Here is a 14451-nt window from a genome sequence, read left to right on the forward strand (position 1 = left end):
TCCTCTACCTCCTTCTCAACCTCCTCCTCAACCTCCTCCTCTACCTCCTCCTCTACCTCCTCTACCTCCTCCTCAACCTCCTCCTCTACCTCCTCCTCTACCTCCTCCTCTACATCCTCCTGTACATTCTCCTCCTCTACCTCCTCCTCCTCTACATCCTCCTGTACATTCTCCTCCTCTACCTCCTCCTCTACATCCTCCTCTACCTCCTCTACATCTTCCTCTACCTCCTCCTCTACATCCTTCTCTACCTCCTCCTCCGCTACATCCTCCTGTACATTCTCCTCCTCTACCTCCTCCTCTGCCCCCTCCTCTACCTCCTCCTCTACATCCTCCTCCTCCTCTACCTCCTCCTCTATCTCTACCTCCTCCTCTATCTCTACCTCGTCCTCCTCCTCTACATCCTCCTCCTCACCATCCTCCTCCTCTACCTCCTCCTCCTCCATCTCTACCTCCTCCTCCTCCTCTACCACCTCCTCCTCTACATCCTCCTCTACCCCTTCCTCTACCTCCTCCTCTACATCCTCCTCCTCTACCTCCTCCTCTACATCTTCCTCTACCTCCTCCTCTACCTCCTCTACATCCTCCTCTACATCTTCCTCTACATCCTCCTCTACCCCCTCCTCTACCCCCTCTACATTCCCCTCTACCTCCTCCTCTACCTCCTCCTCCTCTACCTCCTCCTCCTCTACCTCCTCCTCCTCTACATCCTCCTCATCTATCTCTACCTCCTCCTCCTCTACATCCTCCTATACCTCCTCCTCTACATCCTCCTCCTCTACATCCTCCTCTACCTCCTCTGCCTCTACATCCTCCTCTACCTCCTCTTCCTCTACATCCTCCTCTCCTCTACCCCCTCTACATCCTCCTCTACCTCCTCTTCCTCTACATCCTCCTCCTCTACCTCCTCTTCCTCTACATCCTCCTCTCCTCTACCCCCTCTACATCCTCCTGTATATTCTGCTCCTCTACCTCTTCCTCAACCTCCTCCTCTACCTCCTCCTCTACCTCCTCCTCTACATCTTCCTCTACCTCCTCCTCTACATCCTCCTCTACCTCCTCCTCTACATCATCCTATACCTCCTCCTCTACATCCTCCTGTACATTCTCCTCCTCTACATCCTCCTCTACATCCTCCTCTACCTCCTCCTCTACCTCCTCCTCTACATCCTCCTCCTCTACATCCTCCTCTACATCCTCCTCTACCTCCTCCTCTACCTCCTCCTCTACATCCTCCTCCTCTACCTCCTCCTCTACATCCTCCTCCTCTACCTCCTCCTCTACATCCTCCTCCTCTACATCTTCCTCTACCTCCTCCTCTACATCCTCCTCTACCTCCTCCTCTACATCATCCTATACCTCCTCCTCTACATCCTCCTGTACATTCTCCTCCTCTACATCCTCCTCTACATCCTCCTCTACCTCCTCCTCTACCTCCTCCTCTACATCCTCCTCCTCTACATCCTCCTCCTCTACATCCTCCTCTACATCCTCCTCTACCTCCTCCTCAACCTCCTCCTCTACATATTCCTCTACATCCTCCTCTACATCCTCCTCTACCTCCTCTACATCCTCCTCTACATCCTCCTCTACCCCCTCTACATCCTCCTCCTCTACCTCCTCCTCTACCACCTCCTCCTCCTCTACCTCTGCCTCCTCTACCTCCTCCTCTTCTATCTCTACCTCCTCATCCTCCTCCTCCTCTACCTCCTCCTCCTCTATCTCTACCCCCTCCTCTACCTCCTCCTCCTCTACCTCCTCTCTACCTCCTCCTCCTCTACATCCTCCTCCTCTACATCCTCCTCCTCCTCTACCTCCTCCTCCTCTACCTCCTCTTCCTCTACATCCTCCTCTACCTCCTCCTACTCTACATCCTCCTCTACCTCCTCTTCCTCTACATCCTCCTCCTCCTCCTCCTCTACATCCTCCTCTACCTCCTCTTCCTCTACATCTTCCTCTACCTCTACATCCTCCTCTACCTCCTCTTCCTCTACATCCTCCTCTCCTCTATCTCTACCTCCTCCTCTACATCCTCCTCCTCCTCTACCTCCTCTTCCTCTACATCCTCCTCTACCTCCTCCTACTCTACATCCTCCTCTACCTCCTCTTCCTCTACATCCTCCTCCTCTACATCCTCCTCTACCTCCTCCTCCTCTACATCTTCCTCTACCTCTACATCCTCCTCTACCTCCTCTTCCTCTACATCCTCCTCTCCTCTACCCCCTCTACATCCTCCTGTACATTCTCCTCCTACCTCCTCCTCCTCTACCTCCTCCTCTACCTCCTCTACCTCCTCCTCAACCTCCTCCTCTACCTCCTCCTCTACATCCTCCTGTACATTCTCCTCCTCTACATCCTCCTCTACCTCCTCCTCCTCTACATCCTCCTGTACATTCTCCTCCTCTACCTCCTCCTCTACATCCTCCTCTACCTCCTCTACATCTTCCTCTACCTCCTCTACCTCCTCCTCTACATCCTCCTCTACCTCCTCCTCCGCTACATCCTCCTGTACATTCTCCTCCTCTACCTCCTCCTCTGCCCCCTCCTCTACCTCCTCCTCTACATCCTCCTCCTCTACCTCCTCCTCTATCTCTACCTCCTCCTCTATCTCTACCTCGTCCTCCTCCTCTACATCCTCCTCCTCACCATCCTCCTCCTCTACCTCCTCCTCCTCCATCTCTACCTCCTCCTCCTCCTCTACCACCTCCTCCTCTACATCCTCCTCTACCCCTTCCTCTACCTCCTCCTCTACATCCTCCTCCTCTACCTCCTCCTCTACATCTTCATCTACCTCCTCCTCTACCTCCTCTACATCCTCCTCTACATCTTCCTCTACCTTCTCCTCTACATCCTCCTCCTCTACCTCCTCCTCTACCTCCTCCTCTACATCCTCCTCTACCTCCTCCTCTACCTCCTCCTCTACCTCCTCCTCCTCTACATCCTCCTCATCTATCTCTACCTCCTCCTCCTCTACATCCTCCTATACCTCCTCCTCCTCTACATCCTCCTCCTCTACATCCTCCTCTACCTCCTCTGCCTCTACATCCTCCTCTACCTCCTCTTCCTCTACATCCTCCTCTCCTCTACCCCCTCTACATCCTCCTCTACCTCCTCTTCCTCTACATCCTCCTCTCCTCTACCCCCTCTACATCCTCCTGTATATTCTCCTCCTCTACCTCTTCCTCAACCTCCTCCTCTACCTCCTCCTCTACCTCCTCCTCTACCTCCTCCTCTACATCCTCCTCTACCTCCTCCTCTACCTCCTCCTCTACATCCTCCTGTACATTCTCCTCCTCTACATCCTCCTCTACCTCCTCCTCAACCTCCTCCTCTACATATTCCTCTACATCCTCCTCTACATCCTCCTCTACCTCCTCCTCTACATCCTCCTCTACCCCCTCTACATCCTCCTCCTCTACCTCCTCCTCTACCACCTCCTCCTCCTCTACCTCTGCCTCCTCTACCTCCTCCTCTTCTATCTCTACCCCCTCCTCTTCCTCCTCCTCCTCTACCTCCTCTCTACCTCCTCCTCCTCTACATCCTCCTCCTCTATCTCTACCTCCTCCTCTACCTCCTCCTCCTCTACATCCTCCTCCTCCTCTACCTCCTCCTCCTCTACCTCCTCTTCCTCTACATCCTCCTCTACCTCCTCCTACTCTACATCCTCCTCTACCTCCTCTTCCTCTACATCCTCCTCCTCCTCCTCCTCTACATCCTCCTCTACCTCCTCTTCCTCTACATCTTCCTCTACCTCCTCTTCCTCTACATCCTCCTCTCCTCTATCTCTACCTCCTCCTCTACCTCCTCCTCCTCTACATCCTCCTCCTCCTCTACCTCCTCTTCCTCTACATCCTCCTCTACCTCCTCCTACTCTACATCCTCCTCTACCTCCTCTTCCCTCTACATCCTCCTCCTCCTCCTCCTCCTCTACATCCTCCTCTACCTCCTCTTCCTCTACATCTTCCTCTACCTCTACATCCTCCCTCTACCTCCTCTTCCTCTACATCCTCCTCTCCTCTACCCCCTCTACATCCTCCTGTACATTCTCCTCCTACCTCCTCCTCCTCTACCTCCTTCTCAACCTCCTCCTCAACCTCCTCCTCTACATCCTCCTCTACCTCCTCCTCTACCTCCTCTACCTCCTCCTCAACCTCCTCCTCTACATCCTCCTGTACATTCTCCTCCTCTACATCCTCCTCTACCTCCTCCTCCTCTACCTCCTCCTCCCTCTACCTCCTCTACATCTTCCTCTACCTCCTCTACATCTTCCTCTACCTCCTCTACCTCCTCCTCTACATCCTCCTCTACCTCCTCCTCCGCTACATCCTCCTGTACATTCTCCTCCTCTACCTCCTCCTCTGCCCCCTCCTCTACCTCCTCCTCTACCTCCTCCTCTATCTCTACCTCCTCCTCTATCTCTACCTCGTCCTCCTCCTCTACATCCTCCTCCTCACCATCCTCCTCCTCTACCTCCTCCTCCTCCATCTCTACCTCCTCCTCCTCCTCTACCACCTCCTCCTCTACCCCTTCCTCTACCTCCTCCTCTACCTCCTCCTCCTCCTCTACCTCTGCCTCCTCTACCTCCTCCTCTTCTATCTCTACCCCCTCCTCTTCCTCCTCCTCCTCTACCTCCTCTCTACCTCCTCCTCCTCTACATCCTCCTCCTCTATCTCTACCTCCTCCTCTACCTCCTCCTCCTCTACATCCTCCTCCTCCTCTACCTCCTCCTCCTCTACCTCCTCTTCCTCTACATCCTCCTCTACCTCCTCCTACTCTACATCCTCCTCTACCTCCTCTTCCTCTACATCCTCCTCCTCCTCCTCCTCTACATCCTCCTCTACCTCCTCTTCCTCTACATCTTCCTCTACCTCCTCTTCCCTCTACATCCTCCTCTCCTCTATCTCTACCTCCTCCTCTACCTCCTCCTCCCCCTCTACATCCTCCTCCTCCTCTACCTCCTCTTCCTCTACATCCTCCTCTACCTCCTCCTACTCTACATCCTCCTCTACCTCCTCTTCCTCTACATCCTCCTCCTCCCTCCTCCTCTACATCCTCCTCTACCTCCTCTTCCTCTACATCTTCCTCTACCTCTACATCCTCCTCTACCTCCTCTTCCTCTACATCCTCCTCTCCTCTACCCCCTCTACATCCTCCTGTACATTCTCCTCCTACCTCCTCCTCCTCTACCTCCTTCTCAACCTCCTCCTCAACCTCCTCCTCTACATCCTCCTCTACCTCCTCCTCTACCTCCTCTACCTCCTCCTCAACCTCCTCCTCTACATCCTCCTGTACATTCTCCTCCTCTACATCCTCCTCTACCTCCTCCTCCTCTACCTCCTCCTCTACCTCCTCTACATCTTCCTCTACCTCCTCTACATCTTCCTCTACCTCCTCTACCTCCTCCTCTACATCCTCCTCTACCTCCTCCTCCGCTACATCCTCCTGTACATTCTCCTCCTCTACCTCCTCCTCCTCTGCCCCCTCCTCTACCTCCTCCTCTACCTCCTCCTCTATCTCTACCTCCTCCTCTATCTCTACCTCGTCCTCCTCCTCTACATCCTCCTCCTCACCATCCTCCTCCTCTACCTCCTCCTCCTCCATCTCTCTACCTCCTCCTCCTCCTCTACCACCTCCTCCTCCTCTACCCCCTTCCTCTACCTCCTCCTCTACCTCCTCCTCTACATCTTCCTCTACCTCCTCCTCTACCTCCTCTACATCCTCCTCTACATCTTCCTCTACCTCCTCCTCTACCTCCTCCTCTACATCCTCCTCCTCTACCTCCTCCTCTACATCCTCCTCTACCTCCTCCTCTACCTCCTCCTCTACCTCCTCCTCCTCTACATCCTCCTCATCTATCTCTACCTCCTCCTCCTCTACATCCTCCTATACCTCCTCCTCCTCTACATCCTCCTCCTCTACATCCTCCTCTACCTCCTCTGCCTCTACATCCTCCTCTACCTCCTCTTCCTCTACATCCTCCTCTCCTCTACCCCCTCTACATCCTCCTCTACCTCCTCTTCCACTACATCCTCCTCCTCTACCTCCTCTTCCTCTACATCCTCCTCTCCTCTACCCCCTCTACATCCTCCTGTATATTCTCCTCCTCTACCTCTTCCTCAACCTCCTCCTCTACCTCCTCCTCTACCTCCTCCTCTACATCTTCCTCTACCTCCTCCTCTACATCCTCCTCTACCTCCTCCTCTACATCCTCCTCTACCTCCTCCTCTACATCCTCCTGTACATTCTCCTCCTCTACATCCTCCTCTACATCCTCCTCTACCTCCTCCTCAACCTCCTCCTCTACATATTCCTCTACATCCTCCTCTACATCCTCCTCTACCTCCTCCTCTACCTCCTCCTCTACATCCTCCTCTACCCCCTCTACATCCTCCTCCTCTACCTCCTCCTCTACCACCTCCCCTCCTCCTCTCCTCTACCTCTGCCTCCCTCTACCTCCTCCTCCTCTATCTCTACCCCCTCCTCTTCCTCCTCCTCCTCTACCTCCTCTCTCTACCTCCTCCTCCTCTACATCCTCCTCCTCTATCTCTACCTCCTCCTCTACCTCCTCCTCCTCTACATCCTCCTCCTCCTCTACCTCCTCCTCCTCTACCTCCTCTTCCTCTACATCCTCCTCTACCTCCTCCTACTCTACATCCTCCTCCTCTACCTCCTCTTCCTCTACATCCTCCTCCTCCTCCTCCTCTACATCCTCCTCTACCTCCTCTTCCTCTACATCTTCCTCTACCTCTACATCCTCATCTACCTCCTCTTCCTCTACATCCTCCTCTCCTCTATCTCTACCTCCTCCTCTACCTCCTCCTCCTCTACATCCTCCTCCTCTACCTCCTCTTCCTCTACATCCTCCTCTACCTCCTCCTACTCTACATCCTCCTCTACCTCCTCTTCCTCTACATCCTCCTCCTCCTCCTCCTCTACATCCTCCTCTACCTCCTCTTCCTCTACATCTTCCTCTTCCTCTACATCCTCCTCTCCTCTACCCCCTCTACATCCTCCTGTACATTCTCCTCCTACCTCCTCCTCCTCTACCTCCTTCTCAACCTCCTCCTCAACCTCCTCCTCTACCTCCTCCTCAACCTCCTCCTCTACCTCCTCCTCTACCTCCTCCTCTACATCCTCCTGTACATTCTCCTCCTCTACATCCTCCTCTACCTCCTCCTCCTCTACATCCCCCTGTACATTCTCCTCCTCTACCTCCTCCTCTACATCCTCCTCTACCTCCTCTACATCTTCCTCTACCTCCTCTACCTCCTCCTCTACATCCTCCTCTACCTCCTCCTCCGCTACATCCTCCTGTACATTCTCCTCCTCTACCTCCTCCTCTACATCCTCCTCCTCTATCTCTACCTCCTCCTCTATATCTACCTCGTTCTCCTCCTCTACCTCGTCCTCCTCCTCACCATCCTCCTCCTCTACCTCCTCCTCCTCCATCTCTACCTCCTCCTCCTCCTCTACATCCTCCTGTACATTCTCCTCCTCTACCTCCTCCTCTACATCTTCCTCTACCTCCTCCTCTACCTCCTCTACATCCTCCTCTACATCTTCCTCTACCTCCTCCTCTACCTCCTCCTCTACATCCTCCTCCTCTACCTCCTCCTCTACCTCCTCCTCTACATCCTCCTCTACATCCTCCTCTACCTCCTCCTCCTCTACATCTTCCTCTACCTCCTCCTCTACATCCTCCTCCTCTACCTCCTCCTCTACCTCCTCCTCCTCTACATCTTCCTCTACCTACTCCTCTACATCCTCCTCTACCTCCTCTACCTCCTCCTCTACCTCCTCCTCTACATCTTCCTCTACCTCCTCCTCTACCTCCTCTACATCCTCCTCTACATCTTCCTCTACCTCCTCCTCTACCTCCTCCTCTACATCCTCCTCCTCTACCTCCTCCTCTACCTCCTCCTCTACATCCTCCTCTACCTCCTCCTCTACCTCCTCCTCTACCTCCTCCTCCTCTACATCCTCCTCATCTATCTCTACCTCCTCCTCCTCTACATCCTCCTATACCTCCTCCTCCTCTACATCCTCCTCTACATCCTCCTCTACCTCCTCTGCCTCTACATCCTCCTCTACCTCCTCTTCCTCTACATCCTCCTCTCCTCTACCCCCTCTACATCCTCCTCTACCTCCTCTTCCTCTACATCCTCCTCTCCTCTACCCCCTCTACATCCTCCTGTATATTCTCCTCCTCTACCTCTTCCTCAACCTCCTCCTCTACCTCCTCCCTCTACCTCCTCCTCTACATCTTCCTCTACCTCCTCCTCTACATCCTCCTCTACCTCCTCCTCTACATCCTCCTCTACCTCCTCCTGTACATTCTCCTCCTCTACATCCTCCTCTACATCCTCCTCTACCTCCTCCTCAACCTCCTCCTCTACATATTCCTCTACATCCTCCTCTACATCCTCCTCTACCTCCTCCTCTACCTCCTCTACATCCTCCTCTACATCCTCCTCTACCCCCTCTACATCCTCCTCCTCTACCTCCTCCTCTACCACCTCCTCCTCCTCTACCTCTGCCTCCTCCCTCCTCCTCCTCTCTATCTCTACCTCCTCATCCTCCTCCTCCTCCTCCTCTACCTCCTCCCCTCCCTCTATCTCTACCCCCTCCTCTTCCTCCTCCTCCTCTACCTCCTCTCTACCTCCTCCTCCTCTACATCCTCCTCCTCTATCTCTACCTCCTCCTCTACCTCCTCCTCCTCTACATCCTCCTCCTCCTCTACCTCCTCTTCCTCTACATCCTCCTCTACCTCCTCCTACTCTACATCCTCCTCTACCTCCTCTTCCTCTACATCCTCCTCCTCCTCCTCCTCCTCTACATCCTCCTCTACCTCCTCTTCCTCTACATCTTCCTCTACCTCTACATCCTCCTCTACCTCCTCTTCCTCTACATCCTCCTCTCCTCTATCTCTACCTCCTCCTCTACATCCTCCTGTACATTCTCCTCCTCTACATCCTCCTCTACCTCCTCCTCCTCTACATCCTCCTGTACATTCTCCTCCTCTACCTCCTCCTCTACATCTTCCTCTACCTCCTCCTCTACCTCCTCTACATCCTCCTCTACATCTTCCTCTACCTCCTCCTCTACATCCTCCTCCTCTACCTCCTCCTCTACCTCCTCCTCTACATCCTCCTCTACATCCTCCTCTACCTCCTCCTCCTCTACATCTTCCTCTACCTCCTCCTCTACATCCTCCTCCTCTACCTCCTCCTCTACCTCCTCCTCTACATCTTCCTCTACCTACTCCTCTACATCCTCCTCTACCTCCTCCTCTACCTCCTCCTCTACATCTTCCTCTACCTCCTCCTCTACCTCCTCTACATCCTCCTCTACATCTTCCTCTACCTCCTCCTCTACCTCCTCCTCTACATCCTCCTCCTCTACCTCCTCCTCTACCTCCTCCTCTACATCCTCCTCTACCTCCTCCTCTACCTCCTCCTCTACCTCCTCCTCCTCTACATCCTCCTCATCTATCTCTACCTCCTCCTCCTCTACATCCTCCTATACCTCCTCCTCCTCTACATCCTCCTCTACCTCCTCTGCCTCTACATCCTCCTCTACCTCCTCTTCCTCTACATCCTCCTCTCCTCTACCCCCTCTACATCCTCCTCTACCTCCTCTTCCTCTACATCCTCCTCTCCTCTACCCCCTCTACATCCTCCTGTATATTCTCCTCCTCTACCTCTTCCTCAACCTCCTCCTCTACCTCCTCCTCTACCTCCTCCTCTACATCTTCCTCTACCTCCTCCTCTACATCCTCCTCTACCTCCTCCTCTACATCCTCCTCTACCTCCTCCTCTACATCCTCCTGTACATTCTCCTCCTCTACATCCTCCTCTACATCCTCCTCTACCTCCTCCTCAACCTCCTCCTCTACATATTCCTCTACATCCTCCTCTACATCCTCCTCTACCTCCTCTACATCCTCCTCTACATCCTCCTCTACCCCCTCTACATCCTCCTCCTCTACCTCCTCCTCTACCACCTCCTCCTCCTCTACCTCTGCCTCCTCTACCTCCTCCTCTTCTATCTCTACCTCCTCCTCCTCTACCTCCTCCTCCTCTATCTCTACCCCCTCCTCTTCCTCCTCCTCCTCTACCTCCTCTCTACCTCCTCCTCCTCTACATCCTCCTCCTCTATCTCTACCTCCTCCTCTACCTCCTCCTCCTCTACATCCTCCTCCTCCTCTACCTCCTCTTCCTCTACATCCTCCTCTACCTCCTCCTACTCTACATCCTCCTCTACCTCCTCTTCCTCTACATCCTCCTCCTCCTCCTCCTCTACATCCTCCTCTACCTCCTCTTCCTCTACATCTTCCTCTACCTCTACATCCTCCTCTACCTCCTCTTCCTCTACATCCTCCTCTCCTCTATCTCTACCTCCTCCTCTACCTCCTCCTCCTCTACATCCTCCTCCTCCTCTACATCCTCCTCTACCTCCTCCTACTCTACATCCTCCTCTACCTCCTCTTCCTCTACATCCTCCTCTACATCCTCCTCTACCTCCTCTTCCTCTACATCTTCCTCTACCTCTACATCCTCCTCTACCTCCTCTTCCTCTACATCCTCCTCTCCTCTACCCCCTCTACATCCTCCTGTACATCCTCCTCTACCTCCTTCTCAACCTCCTCCTCAACCTCCTCCTCTACATCCTCCTCTACCTCCTCCTCTACCTCCTCTACCTCCTCCTCAACCTCCTCCTCTACCTCCTCCTCTACATCCTCCTGTACATTCTCCTCCTCTACCTCCTCCTCTACATCCTCCTCTACCTCCTCTACATCTTCCTCTACCTCCTCTACCTCCTCCTCTACCTCCTCCTCCGCTACATCCTCCTGTACATTCTCCTCCTCTACCTCCTCCTCTACCTCCTCCTCTACCTCCTCCTCTATCTCTACCTCCTCCTCTATCTCTACCTCGTCCTCCTCCTCTACATCCTCCTCCTCACCATCCTCCTCCTCTACCTCCTCCTCCTCCATCTCTACCTCCTCCTCCTCCTCTACCACCTCCTCCTCTACCCCTTCCTCTACCTCCTCCTCTACCTCCTCCTCTACATCTTCCTCTACCTCCTCCTCTACCTCCTCTACATCCTCCTCTACATCTTCCTCTACCTCCTCCTCTACCTCCTCCTCTACATCCTCCTCCTCTACCTCCTCCTCTACATCCTCCTCTACCTCCTCCTCCTCTACATCCTCCTGTACATTCTCCTCCTCTACCTCCTCTACATCCTCCTCTACCTCCTCTACATCTTCCTCTACCTCCTCTACCTCCTCCTCTACATCCTCCTCCTCTATCTCTACCTCCTCCTCTATCTCTACCTCGTCCTCCTCCTCTACCTCCTCCTCCTCCTCTACATCCTCCTCTACCTCCTCCTCCTCTACATCCTCCTCTACATCCTCCTCTACCTCCTCTACCTCTACATCCTCCTCTACCTCCTCCTCTACCTCCTCCTCCTCTACATCCTCCTGTACATTCTCCTCCTCTACCTCCTCCTCTACATCTTCCTCTACCTCCTCCTCTCCTCCTCTACATCCTCCTCTACATCTTCCTCTACCTCTCCTCCTCTACATCCTCCTCCTCTACCTCCTCCTCTACCTCCTCCTCTACATCCTCCTCTACCTCCTCCTCTACCTCCTCCTCTACCTCCTCCTCCTCTACATCTTCCTCTACCTCCTCCTCTACATCCTCCTCCTCTACCACCTCCTCTACATCTTCCTCTACCTCCTCCTTTACCTCCTCCTCTACCTACTCCTCTACATCCTCCTCTACCTCCTCCTCTACCTCCTCCTCTACATCTTCCTCTACCTCCTCTACCTCCTCCTCTACATCTTCCTCTACCTCCTCCTCTACCTCCTCTACCTCCTCTTCTACCTCCCCCCTCTACTTCCTCCTCTACCTTCCCCCTCTTCTGCCTCTACCTCCCCCTCTACCTCCTCCACCACCTCCTCTCCACCACCTCCTCTACCCCCCCTCCCCCATACTCATAAAAACCTCCCACTCGATGACATCAGTGTTTTGGCATATGTAGACACTGGTATGGTGCTGGAGATGATGAATGAGCCTGAAAACTGATGGATTTGTCTTCAACTCTTTCTAACTGGTGTCTCTTCCCCACTCTACCTCCTCCTCTTCCTCCTCCTCCTCCTCTCTCTCAGGTCTGTTTTCAGGAGAGCTCCCAGAATGTACCCAGGACCTGATGATTGATGTGACCAAGAGTTACTACCAGAAATTCCTCTCTCTCAGCCAGATATAAACCCCTTAACCTACGCTACCCTAACCTACCCTAACCTACACTATCCAGATATAACCCCTACCTTAACCTACCCCACCTTAACCTACCCTACCTTAACCTACCCTACCTTAACCTACCCTACCTTAACCTACCCCACCTTAACCTACCCTACTCTGCTCTACACTATCCAGATATAACCACTACCTTAACCTACCCTACTCTGCTCTACACTATCCGATCCTTGTTCTGCCCAGTTAACTCACTGTTCCCCTGAACAAGGCAGTTTACCCTCTGTTCCTAGACCAGTTTACCCTCTGTTCCTAGACCAGCATTGAAAATAAAAATTTGTTCTTAACTGACTTGCCTGGTTAAATAACGGTCAAATTAATAAATTATACGTAGATTCTTTCATGACCGAGAGTGGAACGAAGTCTGCCGAGTTCCTTTCAACTTCTTCCAGACGTTTATTTATTTATTTTTTATTTTGGGGGTGGGGGGGGGACATTATTAACTACGACTTTGATTTTGAGACCATAAAGGAACTCAACAGTGTTTGGAGTAAACGACGGATTTATACACCTCAGTTATGTTGCTCAAAAATAAATCAAATCAAATCAAATTTATTTGTCACATACATAGTGATGGTGCAGAGCAGCATAGGCAAGATACAGTAGATGGTATCGAGTACAGTATATACATATGAGATGAGTAATGTAGGGTATGTAAACAAAGTGGCATAGTTAAAGTGGCTAGTGATACATGTATTACATAAAGATACAGTAGATGGTATCGAGTACAGTATATACGTATGCATATGAGATGAATAATGTAGGGTAAGTAACATTATATAAGGTAGCATTGTTTAAAGTGGCTAGTGATATATTTACATCATTTCCCATCAATTCCCATTATTAAAGTGGCTGGAGTTGAGTCAGTGTCAGTGTGTTGGCAGCAGCCACTCAATGTTAGTGGTGGCTGTTTATGGCGCTGCTCTCCAGCGCCATCCTGTGGGGACTGCTGAGAATACAGTCAATATTAAAGACATGTTGCTCTCCAGCACCATCCTGTGGGGACTGCTGATAACACAGTCAACATTAAAGACATGTTGCTCTCCAGCGCCATCCTGTGGGGACTGCTGATAACACAGTCAACATTAAAGACATGTTGCTCTCTGGCGCCATCCTGTGGGGACTGCTGATAACACAGTCAACATTAAAGACATGTTGCTCTCTGGCGCCATCCTGTGGGGACTGCTGATAACACAGTCAACATTAAAGACATGTTGCTCTCTGGCGCCATCCTGTGGGGACTGCTGATAACACAGTCAACATTAAAGACATGTTGCTCTCCAGCGCTCTCCAGCGCCATCCTGTGGGGACTGCTGAGAATACAGTCAATATTAAAGACATGTTGCTCTCCGGCGCCATCCTGTGGGGACTGCTGATAACACAGTCAACATTAAATACATGTTGCTCTCTGGCGCCATCCTGTGGGGACTGCTGATAACACAGTCAACATTAAATACATGTTGCTCTCTGGCGCCATCCTGTGGGGACTGCTGATAACACAGTCAACATTCAAGACATGTTGCTCTCTGGCGCCATCATGTGGGGACTGCTGATAACACAGTCAACATTAAAGACAAGTTGCTCTCTGGCGCCATCCTGTGGGGACTGCTGATAACACAGTCAACATTAAAGACATGTTGCTCTCCAGCGCCATCCTGTGGGGACTGCTGAGAATACAGTCAATATTAAAGACATGTTGCTCTCCAGCGCCATCCTGTGGGGAATGCTGAGAATACAGTCAATATTAAAGACATGTTGCTCTCTGGCGCCATCCTGTGGGGACTGCTGAGAATACAGTCAATATTAAAGACATGTTGCTCTCCAGCGCCATCCTGTGGGGACTGCTGATAACACAGTCAACATTAAAGACATGTTGCTCTCCGGCGCCATCCTGTGGGGACTGCTGATAACACAGTCAACATTAAAGACATGTTGCTCTCTGGCGCCATCCTGTGGGGACTGCTGATAACACAGTCAACATTAAAGACATGTTGCTCTCTGGCGCCATCCTGTGGGGACTGCTGATAACACAGTCAACATTCAAGACATGTTGCTCTCCGGCGCCATCCTGTGGGAACTGATGATAACACAGTCAACATTAAAGACATGTTGCTCTCTGGCGCCATCCTGTGGGGAC

At 52.5% G+C, this 14451-nt stretch overlaps 1 protein-coding gene across 1 annotated transcript in view; it reads left to right on the forward strand.

The window, feature by feature from the left end:
• dctn5 (dynactin 5) overlaps positions 1-12601 on the forward strand; it is a 28797-nt gene extending 16196 nt beyond the window's left edge. The window contains exon 6 of the mRNA XM_064959567.1: positions 12170-12601. Coding sequence (XP_064815639.1) covers positions 12170-12267 — 98 coding nt within the window. The 3' untranslated portion in view covers positions 12268-12601. The remainder of the gene's footprint in view (positions 1-12169) is intronic.
• Positions 12602-14451: the final 1850 nt, after the last annotated feature.

The sequence above is a fragment of the Oncorhynchus masou genome, unplaced genomic scaffold (assembly GCF_036934945.1).
Source record: "Oncorhynchus masou masou isolate Uvic2021 unplaced genomic scaffold, UVic_Omas_1.1 unplaced_scaffold_1644, whole genome shotgun sequence".
NCBI classification, from domain to species: Eukaryota; Metazoa; Chordata; class Actinopteri; order Salmoniformes; family Salmonidae; genus Oncorhynchus; species Oncorhynchus masou.